General features: G+C 44.1%; 1 protein-coding gene across 11 annotated transcripts in view; it reads right to left on the bottom strand.

The window, feature by feature from the left end:
• Nucleotides 1-778: 778 nt before the first annotated feature.
• Nucleotides 779-20920, bottom strand: part of mbnl2 (muscleblind-like splicing regulator 2) — a 42694-nt gene continuing 22552 nt past the window's right edge. The window contains exons 2-9 of one of the 11 annotated variants that reach the window (XM_015952601.3): nucleotides 19026-19190; nucleotides 18433-18633; nucleotides 14357-14617; nucleotides 11625-11678; nucleotides 11078-11228; nucleotides 7177-7212; nucleotides 6313-6407; nucleotides 890-1134 (exon numbers count right to left, since the gene is read on the bottom strand). In XM_015952601.3, coding sequence (XP_015808087.1) covers nucleotides 1120-1134; nucleotides 6313-6407; nucleotides 7177-7212; nucleotides 11078-11228; nucleotides 11625-11678; nucleotides 14357-14617; nucleotides 18433-18633; nucleotides 19026-19190 — 978 coding nt within the window. In that variant the 3' untranslated portion in view covers nucleotides 890-1119. Of the gene's footprint in view, nucleotides 1135-6312; nucleotides 6408-7176; nucleotides 7213-11077; nucleotides 11229-11624; nucleotides 11679-14356; nucleotides 14618-18432; nucleotides 18634-19025; nucleotides 19191-20920 lie in introns of all 11 variants that reach the window. The other 10 variants (XM_015952605.3, XM_015952600.3, XM_015952603.3 and 7 more) reach the window with 10 other exon arrangements.

The following is a 20920-nucleotide window of genomic DNA, read 5'->3' as shown; positions in this document are numbered from 1 at the left end:
TGTGACTCTTAGGTGGTCCGCTCTGGATACGTGTGTGGTGGATGAGCATTTTTCAGGCACTTCTAACAGTTTTTTTTCCTTTTTGTTGTTTTTTTTTCTCTAAAATGGAACAGGATTATCGGTGAGAGTAGGGTTGGATAGGACAGCCCTCCAGTCCAAGTTCAAGTCATATTCACGCTGGACGAAAACTCGTCAAATGCACCAATTTTTTTTTACTTTGAATGTTTGTTTTTTGTTTAAGTTTAGCACTTGTTTTCCTCTTTTAAAAAATCAAAAGCATTCCTACCAGGCTCGGTGTTGTTTAAAAGTTGCAGTCTGCCGGCAGACCTCCTGATGCGAATGCACACACTCGCTCACTCACAAACACACAAGGCTTGGTACGAACCCTCCAGCTCTGTTGAGCCCTTGGCACAGGCCACAACGCCGGGCCACGCCTTCTCCGACCCAAACCCAACTCAGCATTTCAACAAAGAAAGTGGCTCGGGGAATGGCGACAAATCAGCCAGAAAATTAAAAAAAGTGTTAAATAGTGACTCTGCTTAACCACTGGATGAGCGTCATTGTGGCAACTTCAGCAAGCGGGGGTCAGGCGATGGCTGTGGGGTCACAGAGGAACTCTGGCTCTTGAGTATATACAGTTTTCTGGAGCTAGGAGTCTAAAAAACATCCTGGGAAAAACAAACATGAGAGTGACAGCGTGCCTGAGCGTGGATTTCCTGTTTTCTTCTTCTTCCCAGATTCCTCATCCAACATTCTCACACAGTGCAAACCAAACATCTGTTGTTAACAAACCGAAGGGGCATGAACGCTGTGCAGAGGCTTTTAAAGTAACGATCCACTGTATCCGTAGTGCATCGACTGTTTCTGAACTATACATAAGAATATGTGTGACTTTTTCCATGTTCATATGTTGTTTTCTAGCAATACATACAGTAAGTATCTTATTTTTCTCTGGTTTTTCCTGTTTGTGATACACCGGCGCTGCAGCTCTAAAGGTTAAACTGAAGTGTTAGCATGCAGGTTGCTGCACCTCCATTGGAGAGGCAAGGTAGTATTTACAGAGGGCTTGTTTGGGGTTTCCTAGTGCAGCTTCGTGACACTCGGTCTCCTTCCCAAAGTTCACTTCAGGATGATCTGCAGGACGGAGACAGAAACGAGAAGAAAACCTTTAGTTTACACGTAAAAACGGAGAAAAAACATCTAAAATGACTTAAAATAGCAGGTTTTTATTCACTAAAACACCTGAGATTTCACAGACATGGGTGAAGATCATCATCTGCTCCAGTTAAGGGCTCAGTGTGTCTCAAATAAAGTCTGGAGCAAAATCACATGAGTTTCATTTGAACCTATTCACCTAAACCTATAAACTGATAAACCTCTTTATCAGGAGGATTAGTACAGTCTATAAAAGGAATCGGCCATTTTGAAGTGTGTTTCTACATAAATGATTCCCATCTTAGCCTCCAAAACACCCCCGGATAAGAGAAATATGAGTTTAAGATCAAAGCAGGTTGCTATTCTCATAGAACATAAAGTTCTTCAATGATTTACAAGAGTTGATATCACATAGCTAAATGTAGCACTTCCTGTGCATCCAGGGGTCAAACGGTGGGAATTTCGGCTAAACTAGTTAATCTGTCACTAGTGTAAACCCATTTTAAGATGGCAACAATATCCTTTGGTTTATGCTGCACTCTATCACTAGCCATTAGCTCATAAGAACCGCTAGCTCTCTGAACAGAGGCAGTCCAGGAAGCTTTAACAGGGTTTATGCTACAGAGCCTTGGTTCGAAGCTTCCTGACTTTTTAGCTGGCCGACTTCCTTCTGAGTCACGGTGACGTTCGCAGCGTTTTTACATGATGGCTGCCCAGGATGGCGGTCAACGATGTGCACAGGTTAGTCCAGGCCACGTCTTAGATGCCAAAAGCAAATCAGAACAAAGGATTTAAAAAAGGATGACACATTGCTAGCCTTTTACTAGCTAAACTTAGCGCAGTAAAGAAGCAACGTTAACAACATTATAAGAGTCTTTTTCCGGGGTAAAAATGGATGCCAACCTCTGAATGACTACTCAGATCAACTCAGTGGTGAGGTCTTGTTTTTATCAGTTACGCCGTCTATCTTGTTTAAGACCGATCGTAAAGAGGAAGCACTTGGAATCAGTCATCCACGCTTTCGTCACCTCTCGCTTAGACTACGCTAATGCATTATTAGTTGAAGCTCCTGTCTCTGCTCTGAACCGGTTGCAGGTTGTCCAAAATGCCACTGCTAAGATTTTAACAAACACAAGCCGACATAGCCATATTACACCAGTCCTGAAACATCTTCACTGGCTCCCCGTCACATTTCGTGTGCGTTTTAAGATATTGATGTTTGTTTTTAAAGCCCTACATGACCTAGCTCCTCCTTATCTGTCTGACCCGCTGACTCCCTATGTACCTACTCGTATGTTGAGGTCAGCTGACCGTCTACTGCTTTGCATTCCCCGGATGGCCTACAAATCACGAGGTGAGCGTGCGTTTGTCCATGCTGCCCCCATGCTCTGGAACTCATTGCCCATTACAGTTAGGCTGGCATCCTCTCTGTCTGTTTTTAAATCTCGTTTAAAAACCTACTTTTATTACTTGGCTTTTAGACAGTGATTCATGTTATCATATCATGATTTTATAGTTTTATTGTTTTGTTTCATCTTCTTATTGTTTTTACTTTTGTTTTAATTGATCCTGCCTGTTCAGCACTTTGGTCAGCTCTCACGCTGTGTCTTAAATTGTGCTATAGAGATAAAAGTTGGTATGTTATTCTGAAATGATAATTCTTTGCTAACATTTTTTCCTCACTATGTCAGTAAAGAGCTAGCATGTGTCATTATCTAGCAAACCAAAGCAGAAGCTTGTTAGCTTAGCTTCATAGTTGCTAATGTAGGCGGGCAAATATGGTTTAAAATCGCTGTCTTGATTTGATTTTGGAGTTTTACTCTTGCTTTTTCTTCAATTCAATTCAATTCAAAAATACTTTATTAATCCCAGAGGGAAATTGATTCTTGAATGCATATGTGGCGCGTACCATCTACCCATCGGGAGTGTTTCAGACAAACGGCAGCAAAAGCGCTTACACAACTGGTCCCACGACGTCATGAAATGACTGCAACATCACGCATGATTTCAGCGGTTCACGCAAGAACAAGCAAGGAGAGAGACGGCAGTGGTTTATTTTCCGTTTACCTCGGCTGTGGAGGTTCCACTGGTAACGACGTGCTATTTTCCGCACCAGTTAAGCAACTTGAAATATGTGCGTGACTTTTATTTTGAAAGTTGCTCAGTGTTTTACACCGCTCTTGTGTTTGACTTCCTGTCTGGCCCGATCTGCACCGCTGAGCTTGACCCATTCTGGAAGCGTAGCGTGTGAAAAATAGACCGGAATGGTACATTTATCCGAGCGACGCGTCCCTACACTTCGGCTTTGCGGCCGGTGGAAACGTACCCATCCACCGCAACAGCAGATACTTACTGCACACGATACGTCAATACACGTCTGGTGAAAAGGCCCGGTTAAATACAGCCTGGATTGCCCCATATGCGTTGCTGACTATTATCCTGGAAGTGACCGAGCTAGCATGAACCCTATTATTATAGATGTCACAGAAATACTCTTCTGGTGACTGAATCGTCGATATTCTGCAGGACTGGAATAACTGGCGTCTGGCTGATCTGAAGCTCAATCGTCGGATGTTTTAGGGTTTGTGGAAATGTTTCCAAGCAGCAACATCCTTTTTATTCTGGTCATCAATAAGAGCTGACCGAAGCTAACAATATCAGATCAGCTTTTCAAGGTAATCAGAATTTATTTATTCTGTTAATTATAGCTAACTAGGATTAGTCAGTTTGAGAACCAGAAATTGGTGCTGGCTGTAAAACCCAGAATCGGTGCATCCCTAGGAATAAAAAAGAAGAATGCTCTTCAGCGATCCCTCTAAAACCTTCTGGATCAAATCCTAGACAAGTGGAGGTAACACAAGCCATTGCTATTTTTATACGTATTAACAAATTTAAATTTCTGTAAATTAATTTATGGATTAGGCTTTAAAGGGTCATTTGTAATTTCAGTAAATCATTTGGTTAATGTTGTATTCTGACTAAACAGGTCAGCGAAAGCATCTCAACAGCAGGAATTTAGGTAAACGTGCTTCTTTGAGGCACACTGGGACCTTCGTGTAACAGGCTGGTGAAGTTTGGCACGACCACACAGAGAAATCTCATCGTTAAAAACCCATTTTCTGCCTTTCTGGTTGCCAAGTTGTGGCGACACCACCTCACTGGTGGTGATCTGTGCAGATAAAAGCCCTGGAACTATTTATAAATAGCATTTGACCCTGTTCTGCGTAACACCTGTGTGTGTGTGTGTGTGTGTGTGTGTGTGTGTGTGTGTGTGTGTGTGTGTGTGTGTGTTCTCTTTCCAGGAGATAAAAACTAATCCTCGACACAACAAAATGACAGAGGGACAGAGGAAGTCAGAGAGAAAGAGGGGGTGCGCTGCAGGTTTTAACGTGTTGACAGCAGAAAGGGAAGCAAACAGCGAGACGTGCACGCTCCACGCTGCAGCATGAAAACATTTTGTACCGCAGATGGCAGCAAAAAATCTAATAAAGATACAAAAAGTGCCAAGAAGTGTTTGGAAACAGACACTGGGCGCAGGGATGCCAGCAGCGCGTCGGCCCAGAACAAACTGGTTAGCAGATGATCGCAGTTAGGAGACCAGTGCAGAATCATATGAAGGTATTATACCCAACACTAGAGCTGAGATCAGTGATGTCATCAGTGGTTGTTGCTTTGTTTTTAAAGCTGTAGCTCTTATTATGCCACTAGAGGGAGCTGCAGCTTCACTGACTACAGCCAAGGTGACAGAAGGACAGCAGACGTGGACGGATGGTATTGGCTCCTTCTGACGGTTCAGGAGGTCGTGGGTTGACCAGACTCTGAACTCAGCCACGTGTCCGCAGCATTAAGACCCCACAAGGGAGCAGAAATCTCATGTACCAATCTTAGAGGGATGCTGGAATCTGGGGCTAGTTTTTACTCAAATCAAAATATGCTCTGATTTTAAAGCTCTAATAACATCTGGAGACCAGCTGATGGTGACCATGGGGCCTAGGTGCAGGGAGGAGCTGCAGGGGACAGACGGAGACTGACAGAGCAATGACGTCACTGGTTCTCCGGCTCCTTGTCCCACATGCATCTTTAAAGAGCAGCGCTGCTGCTTCCTGCTGCTACTGCTGCTGCATGCCAATTACAGGAAGAGAGGGTGACTCACAGGAAGTGAGCGAGCGGCTGGCCGACGAAGAGCACCGGGTTGAACGATGAAGCAGAAGTTTTTTTAAAATTCTCACTAGATGGTTCGTCTCAGATTAGGCAAAAAGGAAAGGGCGCAAAAAATCCGAGCTGGTGTAGTTTTGGGACTGGGGGGGGGGGGGGGGGAATCAGCTGCTAACTGAAATCGGCTCAATCAGTCAACCTGAATATTTGTTAGTTTAAAAAAAAATGAAACAAAAAATGACCTTTCAGAGCTGCGCAAAACCAGATATTGGTATCGGCCTTCAACAGCAGAATCGGTGCAGTTTATGTTTCGCCGTGACGTAAATGTTTTAAATGAGTTTCATTTCCACATGTGGGACGCGTTTGCATGTCCTCAGACCACCTCTACTGCTAAACGACTGCCAGCTGCGTGCGTGAGGCCAGAGGCTCGTCGCCATGAGAATTAAAGGGCTGCACATGAGTCACTCCGGCATTCAGACCTGGCCATACTTCTCCGGCTGACGCTCTGCAACAGGAGAGCCGCCGCTCAGACGCCATTTTTAGATTTTTAGACCACTCCTGTAATCTGTTTTCTCCCACCTGCCTCACGCTGGACACGTTTCCTCGTCCTGCTTTAACCCAACATGGCTGCTGTTACGTATCACCTATCTGTTTCTGACTATATATCTGTGTGTGTGTGTGTGTGTGTGTGTGTGTGTGTGTGTGTGCACAGCGCACAAGCAGTTCAGATGAGACTGCGGATGGAGAACTGACAACAAGAGAAGTAGAAGACAAAACATGCAAAACAAAACCAGGAAGTGGAGCAACAAAACACGAGTACTACTTGCAAATGTGGGAGCTCTGAAGAAGTCCTCGTGTTTAAGGAGGGGTGGTCCCTCGGTCTGAGACTGGCTGGAAAACACGCACTCGTGGGCTTTTGAGCCGGCGTGAGCTCGCTACGCAGAGGAAGGACTTCTTCAGAGCTCCGGGGACCGATGAAAGAAAGCTTTAAAAGGAGCAAACCTGATTGGCTGGTGCTGTTGCTGCGTAGGGGACACTTGTGGCAGGAGTTGTTGCTGCAGAGACAGTAGCAGGCGTAGCACTGTACATCATTGGGACTTTGGTTTTGAGGGGGGAGAGAGGGAGAGGGGGAGGTGGCAGCAATGGACAGGTAGCATTATGGTAACCATGGCGACAGTTGTGGGCATGTTTGAGAAGCCATCGTTAGGGTTACACACCGGCAGACGGCATGCAACCGTTTCACAATGCAAAGCGAAAAAAGACAGAAAGAAAGAAAGAAAGAAAACAGGACAGCATGGGAGAAAAAAAACAAGAGGAGAGAAGCTGATTACAATCACAAGTACGGAAATTTACACGCTAAATCAGTTTGCTGTCGTTCCCAGAGAATGTAGGAACACCAGTTAGAACTAGCACTTTTGGCATTGTGGGTAATTTTGGTTTATAGGTAACTGAACAGCAGGGCGGCGCCAAAAACACCCACCTCTGGAGAGAGCCCAATATAAAACTTCTTCCTGGTGAATCTGCTGAACAGGAGCCAGCAGTGTGTTCGTTTCTCTGGGAAACTGATTTAAATTTCCTGCTTCGACACGTCACAGCAAACAGAAGCTAGGCTAACGCTAAACAACAGAGAAGCTCCTTCAGGTGACACAAAACCCTCGACCTAAACAAACATCACATCCAAACAGCAGGTTAGAGCGCCTCCTCAGAGACAGCCAAGGGAGGAGGTTTGTCTCACCTGTGAGGGCTGCAGACACCCCCCTCCCCTACCTAAATCAGACAGTGTGTGTGTGTGTGTGTGTGTGTGTGTGTGTGTGCGTGCGTGTGTGTGTGTGTGTGTGGGAGAGAGGGAGCAACTTCAGGACCTACCAAGACTGCTAGCAGGAGTCATGCACAACACTGACCCTGTTGTCATGCAGAGGAGGACAGAGAGGGAGACAGAAGGAGAGAAATGGGTTAATTCAGGGGGGAGGAGAACATCAAGGTTAGACAAAAAAAAAAAAAAAACCAAAACAATCAGCTGAGATGTTACAGCGACCACGTCTGAACAAGCAGAGGAACTCCTCTTCACGGCGGACGAGTGGAGGAGATAAAACGTCGAGCCCACGCTCATCAGAGCGTTTTAAAGATGATTCCTGAATCTCATGTAACAGAAACGACGTCAATTTACTCACTTGTTTTGATTCTAAGTAAAAACCCGGAGTTTTTCCTCAGAGGGCACCTTCTAGAGGCTTAAGCCTCTATCCCTACGTCCGTGATTGACCAATTTTTATCCCTTCGGTTCTTGTAGAAGAGACTCAAACATCCTTTTTACTGTAATTACGAGATATTTAAACTTTTAAAACGGCTTTTACATGTTATTACAACACATTTCCTGTTAAAACGAGATTTACATCTCAAAATAAAATGCTCTCATTATCAGGAGATGCTACTTGCACTGACAGCAACAGGCTGATGCTGTTTGGTAACGTTCTACGACTGAGTTTCCTCCTTAGCTCCACTGTAGCTGCAGATAAACAGCTTTAGTGTGAGTTTCTGAGAAAAAAAATCATTTCTGAGTTTATTGTCATATATTTTTGAATTTTCTTTAATTTAATGATTACAGTCATATATTTATGTGCATGAAGCCATGTTCTCAGTTGTAAATTAAACTTTTTTTTTAGAAAACCTTTTAAATCGAAATTAATATACCCGGTAACAACTCAGATATTCACTAAAACTCATGATTTATAAGAAAACTGTAAAAATTAAAGATTTGCAAGGAGGAAATTTTTACAGTCTAGAAATTAAATTTTATTTAGGATTTTTACCTACATATGCCGCGTTTAGAAAGTCACATTCTCTTGCTTTTATCCCTTTTTAAATTACAGGGAGTCAACTTTTATTTTGAAAGGGTCTCTTGTATTCAAATTAAACATAAGGGCTGACGTGATTATGTTTTTTCTTCATAAATTTATTACCTAAACCTTGGAAAAACTGCAGATGTCCCTCTAGTCAATCCAATGTCTGAGAATTTTAGCATTTTGTCCACCAGAGAATTATAATTTCACAATAAAACATCAGAATTTTTACACTTTTTTAAGCAAATTCGCAAATATGGACTTTCCCCCCCTCATTTACAAATTTCCAACATCTGAGAATAAAATACACGAATCCTGAAAATTTAAAAACATTTTACCTGAATTGTTCCTTTCTTTTCATTAATTACTGCACAACGACTCTAATGTGAGTAAAACTGAAGAGGTGAGACACACAGCAGCACCTTTCAGCATCGGGACTTATCGCGTTTGCAGGATTCTTGTTTAGCGAGTAATCCGAAGGCCCTCCAGCTACTCCTCCACTCTCTGTCTGGATCAGACGATGCGTTTGATTGTGACAAATTACAAACATTCATTCTTTGCCCAGAAATCCATCTTTCAAACATTCTAGCCTTCAGAGTGGAGCCTAGATATAAACATGAAGCATGTGTTGGACGGTTTTCTGCGTTTATCTGCCTCAGCGTCACATTCAGATCAGCAAGTGCATCACATTGAGTTAGTAATAAATCATAGGTTGTGTTGTTGCGATAAAAGTTTCACATTCCACCCCTGGCAGCAGCAGCAGCATCAAGGTGTTTTTATTTAGGAGGTTAATCAGAATTTAGTGACGGAGAGCAGTTAGCAAATTACAGCAATCAAGCTAGCTGTTACGTCTCCAAAAACGATCTCTGAGTGAATTTCAAGTGTAGAAAAAAGTGATTCTTCTGTTTTAGTTTTGTTACACTTCAATGTTTCAGATCGGTAAACCAACATTTTACTCAGGTTGTCTTTGTTGGCATGAAATATTAAAGCTGTACAAGGCAGAAAAAACCTGCAAGGGGGCAAATAAAATCAGCCCGTTTCCACTATCGAACCTCCTGGGTGATTTTACTGAACCTTCATGGCATGCCTGTGTCTCCATTTCACCTAAAAGGACCACTTTTTGGGCCATTTCCGCAACCAAACCAGAACCTGACCTGGGCTGAGCGGGACTTGTAGTTAACTCGTGCCGAATGGTTATAACTGGGTGGGAATTGACATCTGCAGATGTTGCCAAACAACCTGCATTTGTGAATTTAGAATGTAAGGAAAGTAAAACAACCAGTGTTGATGACGCATTAAATTGCCGTTCCTAAACTCCAAAAGCTGAAAAAAGGAGCGGAAATCCCTCCACAACCCCGTAGCTACCACCACCTTTTAGTCTCTTACAAAAACGTGTTTCTTATGGTCACAGAACACCACTTATTGCAATCCCTTAAGAGCGTAAAACCATCTTATATATGTAAGTACATGGTCTGGTCACGGACCATCGTGGGGTGGAATCTATGGTTGTCTTTTAAACCATCTTCACGTGCAACTGGACAGCGCCAGGACCCATTGGAGCAACGAACGACGTAATCAGCGCTGCGGATGTCAGTCAATGGGGCAGCCGGCCACATACCATCAAAGATGCAGCAAACACACACCTTTTCAAAAATAAAGGACTTAACTCATTTTTTTACCGTGTGGGCGTCGGAACGAGCCCCCGCACTGCGAGAACAAACGCCTCAGCTCTAGTGATGGGAATTTCGGCTCCTTTTAGAGAGCCGGTTCTTTTGGCTCAGCTCACCAAAAAGAGCCGGCTCTTTCGGCTCCCAAGTGGCTCCTCAGATTTTCTGTTGCGTAGAATACATTTATAACCAAAATAATGCTAGAAATCTCCACTTTCCGACTGCTGGCGCTCATTTTCTCACCGTCTTCGTCGCACTCTCCTCCCTCTCGCTCGCCTTTTTCCTCCTCCTCATTCCCTCTCGTCTCCCTCCTCCCACATGTGCTCTGCTGTGTGTCTGTCTGAGTATGATCCTCCCTCTTCCCCGCCCCTACTGCTCTGTGTGTGGACAAACTGGACACACAGTTACACATGTTGACCAATCGACTGTAGCTTTCACCAAGGCAGGGGGGAGGGGGGGAGGGGACGGCTCCCAATGACGAGCCGGCTCCCGTCGTTCACTTCAAAGAGCCGGCTCTTAGAGCCGGTTCGTTCACGACCGACACATCACTACTCAGCTCTAAAGCCGATCTTCATCTGCGTATGTCACACGTCATGTGATCAGGAAGCAGAGCATCCATGTGTTAGGAGATCGTTTTGAGCCGCTGCTGTAAAAAAAAGTGAGGCGTGAACCGGAAAAGCTTCTGCCGATCACAATTCAACAACGGATTATGAGAGAACGGATAACGCTCGAAACGCGCGGATTCTTCCTGATGTAAGAGGTGAGTCTCCGCTTTGTTTTGGCGTCGACATCATCCTAGCGCGCAACGTTCTGTGACTCTTAAAAACAGTGAAAACGGTGAGAAACGCTGGCAGTGAATGAGTTCAGAACCTCTATCTGCTCATGTCTCTAAGCTCAAGTCCAAAATGTTCAAAGGTTTAATGTTCAACAGTTTGGGCCAATGGCAGACCTGCTGAGGCTACAACGGAGCGTGGCTACACCGACCCGCAGAGCTAAATCTTTAGCTACCGCTACGGCTGGTCTAGATTTCGGAGCTATTAAAAACTGCGTACCTTGACAGAATCACTGCTGAAACCTTTGCGACATGCACATCTTAGCAAAGTCCTGAAAGGGCCGACTGTTTTATGGAGACACAACGGCTGAGAGGACCGAGCCACCGTATTGTCACCTTCCCCCTTCCAGAAGCATCCAGGAAGTCTTATAGTGGAAACTCGGCTTTTTCCATTGCAACGAGCGTATGAGTGGATCTGTGGGAGCGGTTACCTGTGGGGAAGAAAGCAGGCTGCTGGAGCTGTGCGTTGGCCAGCGCCTGCTGGTAGTGCAAAACACTGGGGCTGAACAGGGAGCTCGCTCCGTTGCTCTTCTCAAGTGCTGGTCTCTTTGGTAGGGGCTGGAGGACTCCGTGGGGGAAGGCCTGGTCACCGGAAAACGCGCACACACACACACACACACACGCACACACACACACACACGCACACACAAAAACACGGCAGGTTTGAACTGTGTTCTCACACTCTGGTTTTCTATAATCTGTTATTTGTCTACGCACAGCACAAAAAGAAAGGCAGAAATGGAAATCTGCTGTATGACTACATCGTAGCAAGGCAATCAACAAGTGTAAAAGCTGGGTTTACTTTTAGCATTACTTGTTCAGTAGCTCAATAAAATCTATCTAATCCAGTGATGATCTGACATTAAAGTGTCTTACTGGGATTTTCACAACAACTAAAGAGCCAAATTAAATTCTGCGAGTGGCTACAGTACAATTAAAGAAGCTACATGCAAAGCAAAAGGTGAAAGGTCAAAGTACCAGGTCTACAGTTGCCTCGAGGGGTCGCTTCATTGCTTTGGCAGTCGACTGAGTCTTATTAGCAGGCAGCGAGCACATGATGGCAGTGGGCCAATGGGATTCAAGCGTATTAACATACAGGTAACAGCAAGCAGAGGTGCATCATGGGGGACAGCATTGCATTGTGGATAAGTGAGAAGGAAAAAAACAAAACAAAAATAATCTGAATGCAAGTATACCACATACAAAACAATAGGCATGCACATAAACAAAAACTCGTTTACTTGAAAGAAACATTGCTACGTTTTGAATTAGTGTTTATAAAATAAAGCCACAAAAGCATCTATAGTTTAACTTTTTGTTAATATTTAGTCAAAACCTCCTCGGCTATTATGTGTCTCCACAAGAACAAACAGCTGATTCAAACGACCGTGTGAGGTGGGACACGGTGGTTTACACCAGAGATTAGCACGACTATGGCTAATTCTGCCTGAATGGCGGCAGCTGCAGTGATCCGGTCCAACACTTCTGGGGAAAAAGCTGCTTCACGACCACATTTTCACCTTTTATAGAGTATGCAGTAGGAATGGTTCAATTGTGACTGGAATCGGACGATTTTCAGCATGAAGAGCTAAACTTGTGACCAGCTAATTGGATGGTTCACGCTAGTTGCAGAACTTTTAATAAAAGACAATTTTTCCATATTTCACGAGAAAGTTGGCGACAAAGAGTTACTAAGGCTTCTCAAAAATTTCTTGAGGAGATTTTGCAAGACAAAAACCCGAAACCGTCGCAGAGTTGTCGAGCTTGAATCCTTCTCAACTGCTTCCAAACTTGGTTTCCATCAGTCGTAGGCGTGAGAAATCTTTGCAAAAACGGCAATAAACAAATTCTGTCACTGTTGTAATGTCTCACAAAAGAGAGCGAGTCTAGACGAAAATGTACGTCTGTTCTTGCAAACTAGTCGCAGTCCAGTGAGATACCGGCTTTGGCCGCCATTTTGTTAACCGTTTCAAATAAAGTTAGACAAAGGACCCAAATAAAACCCGTGAAATTTGAAAAACTTTGTTGCAAATTCTAGTTCTCACAAATCAGCAGATCAAAGCGCGACAAAGAAATCGACAATTGGAATCGGCCTAGAAGACTTCAACCGGTGCGTCTCTGATCACATGATCAGTGGTATTTGTGACAAGTTCAGAGTTTAATGACAGAATGTGGAGCTCTGTTGATTATTTTAAGATTTAAACTCATCTCTATTGTAACAAGATCATTTTGTTGCTTAAACTAAATAATTGTGCCTTCGAGTTTGATGTGACTGCTGGGATGAATAAAAAACACGAATGTGATGAACTTAAAGGGGTCCATGCACAAGCCTCTTGCTGCACGTATGTGGACTTTCTCCTAGCCTGTAGCCATGTACGCCCTGCTAATGAACACCAACGCGTCGCTGATGCGCCACGGCGTCAGACTGACACATTTGGTTAGGTTGAATGAAAGGTGGCATGGAAAGCAAAAGATGATTGCATTTGATTTGCAATGAGTTAGAAGAGTGGCGGACAACACAGTGTGGCACGGTAAAACAACGTAATCGACCAAAACACAGTCTTGGGAACATGTAACTGTATCTTTGGATTATTTTAAAGTGAATTATGGGTAATTATACCTGTAGGGGTGCATCAGTAGAGGTTTTAGGGATTATGCTTCAATAATAAGGCTTCAGCTTAAGCTAAGGGCTCAAAGACAATTGGATTAAAGGTGCTGAGTAAACAACTGCCTGTCCTGAGGTTAGGCCTCTTCACCTCTAGAAACTGCTTTGGGTAATTTAGGATCTGGGTCATAAAGACCATAGATGGGGGCTATGGGGAACACATTCTGAAAGTTTAAAGAAAACGGGACGAAAGATGGTTTGGGAGTCTGATGGAGGTGCGTTTAATTTGCTGATGTGTGCAGCTGCCACACTGTGGGCTCCCAAAGGAAGGAAGGAAACAACAAGCAGCAGCAATGGAGCCAGCCAATGAGAGGAAGAGTATGTGCAGCGCGTAAAGCATGCCCATGCCATGGAGGAAAAGGAAATTAGAACAAAAAAAAGAGAGAGAGAGAGTCAGTCAGCACACTGGCGCAGTGCAAGGTGTGCAAGTGCAGCAGCCAAAGAACCAATCAAAAGAAGCCACTCAAAGCCTGGGAGGAGGTGGGGAACAGACTGAATTTCCTCCCCGTATTCCTTGGAACAATGTTGAGGACTGGTTAAGCTAAAAGGAAAAGGAGGGTAAACTCCCATCCACGATGCTGCATCCATCCCAGATTCAATTTGCACTGATCTGCGGACAACTGCACTTATCGCTGAGAGCAGTGAAGTGGGGCGGGGGGTGCACAGGAGGTTGAGCCAGCACATTGTTTTTGTATGAACCAAGGGCATTGTAAAAAGACTGCAGTGGAATAATAGCAGATTGTTCTTGTGGCGTGATCACGGATGTGTTTAGGTGGGACGGGACCCCGTTTGTTGGTGACTGCTAGAATAAACCAGCAGAGGTGGGTAGGTAATAAAGTAGCGCTCCACATTTTAGATTATTGGATGTGTCTGTTCAAAAAGTCCTGTAGGTCCCGAACTTAGCAAAAGATTTACTAAAATATATAAAACAATCACAAAGTAAAGCAATCACTTAGTAAAGTCCTAACTACAAAGTTGTTATTGTTAACAGCAAGAAGGACAAATGTCTGAGTGACTGTTGGGTAGTGCGGTGGTGCGCTCTCACCATGGCTGCAGCCGTGGCGGCTGCTTGCGCCGCCACGGCTGTCTGGTTGGCCTGGTGCTGGGCCGCCTTGATCTTGGCCTGGAGGTGAGCCGGCGGGTGGAAATACTTGCACTTCTCTCGAGAGCAGCGGCTCTTGATGTAGTCCATGCAGACGGTGACCGTGTTGTCGCTGGTGTCGATCATGGGGCTGTCGCTAGGGTGGGCGAAGCGGCAGTCCGTCTCACCGCGGGCGCAGTTGCCACGCTGGAACTCGCGGCAAACCTGTGAGCAAGAGGGCCGGGTGGACAAAACAGAAAAAGTACACACAGAGACGCACAAACGCAATACTTTAGTTCAGGAGACACAATCAGAATCGACAAGCTAATGGCTAGTCACAATTGTTGCTTTCTTAAAGACCAAGTTCACTCACACATCTGCGGTGGTCTCTAGTATAAATGAATGCCTTGTGAGTCGATCTCTTTGGAAAAGAAGCTCTAGCGCTCCTGTTTCTGGAACCAGTAGCGAGCCAGAGGGGAGGAGAAAACTACAGGATTTGGAGTCTTAACTCCTGCCTGCCGCAAACTGCAAGACGTTACATTCTTGTTTTCGTACAAGAAACAAAGAATATTGATGTCGAGAGGAACTTGTTGAAATCGAAACGAAGCTATTGTTATTCATCTCAGGATGAATGTAACAGTCACGTTTGTTGTTTTAAATCCGGTCTTTTCCACCACATTCTGATGTCTTTTAGATCACGTGATCGGATCGGAGCACTCCTAATGGGTATTCCAGTAGAAATCTTACAATACGTCCACAGGAAGTGCCCTATGCTGCACAGGAAGTGCTTCAGCACACTGCTGCTAGTTGCATTGCAAGATTGTCTTTTTTAGAAAACAATGCCACCAGTTTGCTGCAACGCCGTGGCGGCATCAGAGAGCCTTAGGTCCTCTATAAGTGCACAGACCGTGGCGGTAATGTGGTGCAATCGTGTCCCTTTTACAAAAGATTGGGGGACGGCGGCATAAAGAGGGTATGGCAGCGGTCTCTGTGCTGCCGCAGACTCCATTTTCTTAGACATAACTTTATTGCGTTGGAAGCTGCGATCGTTAAGGTTTTTTAACAAGCCGCTCCTAAAAGTGTCTGTCCCCCACAGTCCCTGTGCAGTCTCTGGAGATCTGACCTCCAGCTCTGACGGAGGGAAACTCCCGGAGCTCTACATCGCTCCCGTTTATCATCTCAACTGGTTCGGTTTGCAAAAGTGAAACTTACGGCCCGCGTTTGCTTTAATTTTCAATATCGTTGCTGGCCGGAGTAAGGCAGTAACTCTCCACATGATCACGACGCCTCCCTCTGTTGCACCCAGGAATTCACAAGTCTGGCGTCGCGGTAATATTACTGCCAAGTGCGGCAGCACGAGTGCCACAAAATTTCCGCAACACCATGCCACCCGGGCTCGCTCATAAGAGACAGCACGGCAGCAGTATTACGTTGATTGGCCGGCATGGTGTGTCTTCTAAAAAGGGCTAACGAGCAACTCAAAGATATATTAAGGAGCATTTTCATGACTTGCTATGATATTTTTGAGACTGGAGGTATCTCAAGATGGCAGCAATCCAATTTGGTCCCACCGAACTAGCCGCTAGCTTGTTAATCCTGTCCTGGATTGAACTTTCTCAGGCATCCAGGTTGAGAAACACAACCAGGAGTTTTTTTTAAACTTCATTTAAGATATTTTGCTTCTGATCCAATTAGATTCTTCAATTTAAACAGAAAAATCAAAAATACACGTAGAACTTGGCAAATACGAGCTAGTTTACAAATCAAACCCTCGCTCCTCCTTCCAGAATGTTGTCGGGATCTGCTTTCGTGCTCAGATCCCATTCCCAAGAGTGTGAAACTATCCAGGGATTACATTCTGGATTGACTGCTCCAAAACTTCCAGAGCGTCTGTCACTAAACCTCCTGAAGCGTTTGAGTTCACTCGCAGCAGGATCTACTCTGGGACTTAAACACATAGCGGTTTTGTCACACACATTTACACACAGCGCACGCCTACGCGCTCGCAAAACAAGTAGGAAAAGTTGCACAAACACACACCATCATACATGATGCTTCTGTGTAGGAGTGTGTATACGTGTCTCAGAGGGATACAGTTTAATTAGAGCCAGTTGCTAAGTGATAACACTCCTGCAGGAAAACACATACAGCCGCTCACCTACGCATCACCTCCAGGTCTTAGGGAGATTATTGTTTATCTTGATAAATATGGGCTCCTCCTCATGCACTCTTTCACAATCCTGCAGCTCTTCTCAGAGATGTTTGCCAAAGGGGCAGATGGAGGCAGCAGACGTAGTTTTAACTCGGCTGTCTAGCAGCTACCGCGTTCTAAGTTTAATCACTGTAAACTATCTAAATCTCACGCTACGTCTCTGACTGAAGTCTAAAACACTCCAAGAAATCATAAAAGGCCTTTTCTGTTCATTATTAACAATCATGATGATGAATAGGGAGTGAGATAATCCTGTACATATATGAAACGTGTTTTAATTAAAATTAAATCGTGTACAATAACCTGATAATTAGGGATGGGTATCTTTGACATTTGAATCGATTCGGTACTAATTCCCGGCACCTAGGAATCGATACCGGTACTTAACGGTACCAATTTTAGATACTTTTGAGTGTTTAATATTTTAATTCTCTTTTATAATTAAATATATATTTTTCTCAATATTTAACCATATTTGATTAATATCACGATAAATAACATTCAACTGTTTGTATTTTAACATCTTCCTTGTAGTTTTATGAGCTGATAATTAAACTGAAGCAAAAATCTTTACTGTGAACTAGATTTACTGTGTATCTTCATTCCTTTTGCCGTCTTTTTTCATTTGATTTTTCCTGCTGGGAAGTTAGAATTTCCGAGGAGAAAGCGAACATTAGCTGATAACAATGGTGGAAGCTAATTTATCAAGCTAACGTTATCTTAAAGAGTTTATTTAGCTGCTGGAGCAGATTAAAACGATGATGCCTCACACTTAGATCGTTGTCACTGGTTTCATCTTCACCCAATCACCCGTCGCATTTAGTAAAGTGAAGCCAAACTTCAGAGCGCGTTCATGTTCTTCTAGCCAGAGATTCAGTTCCGAGGAGAAAGCAAACGCACCATTAGCAAAACGGAAGCTAACATATCAAGCTAACATTATCTTACATTTTATTTACCTACCGGAGCAGATTAAGATGAGGATGTCTCACTTAGATCGTTGTCTGTCGCTGGTTTCATTATGACCCAGTTACCCATCACATTTAGTGAAGTGGACCCAAGCTTTAGCGTGCGTTTTTTTCTACCATGCTGCTCTGTTTACAACTCGCTCGCAGCGACCTACGTAACGCTCTTGCGCATGCGCAGCTGTCTAGGCAAGTTCTCGTTATGAAGGACGGGTACCGAAACGAGGCACCGTTTCAAATGACGTGAATCGGTGCTCAGTCGGTACTGTGGAATTCAGTCAGTATCTTAAAAAGTACTGAATTCCGTACCTGTCGCTACTGATAATATATCACTTCTAAGAATGCCATCTTTAGAACAGGATTAGTACGTTCCTCAGAAACCTATTCATGCCATCTGGTGGAGAATCTAAGTACTGCAGGTGAGTAAGTACGTTTTTCCAGAAAGTATCAAATTATAATGTGACATGTGTTCATCTAAGTGTTAAATCAGTTTTCAAATGTGACTTTTGTTGGTATGAATCCCTTATTTTCATAATGTTTTCATTCCACTCAAACTTTAACGTGCTTTCATAATTGTACTCTATGCTGCATATGAGCTTTGAAATAGAAAAGCTGCAGAAACACAGTTTAATAGATTTTATTTCGTTCCAAATGTTAAACTGAAATTTAAGTTGAATCCAAACAGAAACAAGACATTTTTAAGCTTGTGAACATGATTTTAGAACGTTCGTGTCGAACGAGTTGCCTCTCGTGGACACGGCTTGCTGTGTAGACACCGATTTCAGAGCTTACTGTAATTATTCTTCAACCTGGGACTGAACATGGGGTTTCCATAATTGCCGAGTAAGAAGACTTTAATTTGTCACCTCTAGCTTGTCGGTGCGGAGAAGCTTCTGGCTGGAGGAGGAGCTGGTCGTCACGGAGACGGGAGGGCTGCCGGGGACAATAACCGGCGTGCTGGGGAGGATGTCTGTGGGAACCAGACCCATGCTGTGGGACATTGGAGTCAGGTAAGGTGCGTAGCTCAAGCCGGCACTGGAACCCAAGCCCTGGGTTACTGGGAACGTCTGGAGGAGGAGCAGAAGTGAGCTCTGGCTCGGTGTCACAGTTTTATGAAAATGCAAGCGACAGAAACATGGTGGAGGGTGATGGACGTAGTGAGGGAGGAGGAGGAAAAGCATTAAGATAAATGAATCAGGGCTGCAGCTGCCCAGAGACAGATGAAAGTAAACCGACAAGGAGACGGACAGCCGGGGTAGAGAAGAGAATAGGTGTGGGGAAGTAGAGAAAGACGAGATTCTTTTAAACATCTCTGTGTGCTGGGGAGATGCTGCTGAGCAGGCGTGTTCTGTTTTAGTCACACTGATGCAGATAACAACATTCACACCTGGCAGCTGCCCCCTCTGAACCTGATCTGGTCTAGAACAAACATCTAAGGTTTAAAGGGTTCAGCACTGACCACGGGCTGCATGGTGGTGCCGGGGATCATGAACTGCATCTGCTGAGCCAACATGGCGGCCGCCGTCTTCTGCTGGATCAGGTTGTTGCGCCCGTTGATCTCCAGTTGGGTCTTCAGGTGGGCTGGTGGGTGGAGGTATTTGCAGTTCTCCCGTGTGCAACGACCCTGAAAGAGAGGCAGAGAGACACGAGCCAGGTCAGCTTAGGACTTGTCTAAAACCTGGAGTCGGATTTCTTGCTGTGCAAACTTGTCTCTGAACTCCTTGGAGTAAAATAATGACCAACAGCGTCTGACTTGCTAGCTTCATCACAGAGCAGACAAGGAAACATCGAGAGGTTAGTCCTCCTGTTCTTGTCCTGCAGGGCATCACAACTTGGTCGTGGTCTCAGCAGAAATGCAAATGTCTAGTTGGTGGTGTCAGGCTTGAGGTAATTATGCTCTCAGACTAAACAACAATCCAATATGGCTCTTCTTTATGGCGCTGTCAGTAAGAAAGGCAGGGCCCCAGAAGGAGAGCGTTAACATGTCTTTGTAAATGTGAAGGAGGGCAGAGGGAGCTGCAGATAAATTAGAACCAGAGAGGAGGTCTGCTCCTACGACTAAATACCTCTTAACTCCATGACACAGACCAGCCTCAACACCGTGTCCCAATTAGTGGTATCGTTCCCGTTGTGATCTCTCCAATTTCCTCTCATGAGCAAATATGACAGGCCTGCCTTGTGTCAACACCGTGATTGGTAATGACGGAGTTTAATTACTGAAGAGCTGCACTCGAGCGCCGTTTCAAGTCCAGAAAACATCAGACAGGATGACAGCGTGCCGTGTAGAGGCCATCTCATATCGTCTTCAACTCCGATTACAAAATACACGATTCAGTGTTAGTACGGCTTAAACGACAGAGCCTCTAAGCTCCCAGATCATGGTCGTTTCACCATAAATGATGCAATACTCATTCTGGAATGAAGGCATTTTTAATTCCTAATCAGTTTGTGGAAGCAGACCTCGAGACGTTTTCACAATTTCTTCTTTTTGATGCGTCAGTCAACAATATCGTGCTCCACGGTCGGTTCGAGCCAAACAAGTTAGATTAGTGGGCGGTACATCTGATCTATCGGCCAATATTTAAAAATTTTGCCTCAGCAGAGGGGGAGGTACACGCCACCTGTTGGATCAGGTAAGATGCCGATGCGAGAACGCGAAGGGATGTTGTGGTGAGAAAAAATGCATTTGAAGGAAATTTTGAAGGTTGTAGCTCTATGTTATGTTGGACTGTAGACATAAAACTTGTTGTGTACTAATTATTTTGTTTGCGAACATTAAATGGACCCGTGTGAATGTTTTGTTTGGGATGGCTTTATTTGGCTTTAAACTGAGTTGGACAGGGCTAAGACGATAATCAATAAATCAATGAATCGTACGATAGATGAAAATGAACTTTTCCAGCCTCAACATATTGAGGTGAAGAAATGCACAACTCTATTATTATTGAAGAGCAGTTTCGGTTGTTGATACTGGATAGGCCATTGTATATATATATATATATTTTTTTTTTGGAGAGAGGGTATATTTTATTGTTTTTGGTGTGATATCTTCTAACAGTGTGAAAGTCCTTTTTTATTTATTGATTATTTGTTTGTTTTATTTCTTTATTTAGAAGTTCTGGTTCTGGAAACTCCAACGTTAAATAAAAATTTAATTGTTACATTTCAAATGGTGTACTCGCATTATTATGATATATTAATATTACATAAGTGGCTATTTTGGTCTCGATAATGTCGACAATAATATCGTTTATCATCAATAATTTGCTGGACAATGTATCGTCCAGTAAAATTTATTATCGTCCCAGGCCTAGCGTTGGACATTACTTTGAATTTCCAAGTAAAAGCGTTGTT

The sequence above is a fragment of the Nothobranchius furzeri genome, chromosome 14, assembly GCF_043380555.1.
Source record: "Nothobranchius furzeri strain GRZ-AD chromosome 14, NfurGRZ-RIMD1, whole genome shotgun sequence".
In the NCBI taxonomy this organism is placed as follows: domain Eukaryota; kingdom Metazoa; phylum Chordata; class Actinopteri; order Cyprinodontiformes; family Nothobranchiidae; genus Nothobranchius; species Nothobranchius furzeri.
This window is presented reverse-complemented; position numbering and strand designations above follow the sequence as displayed.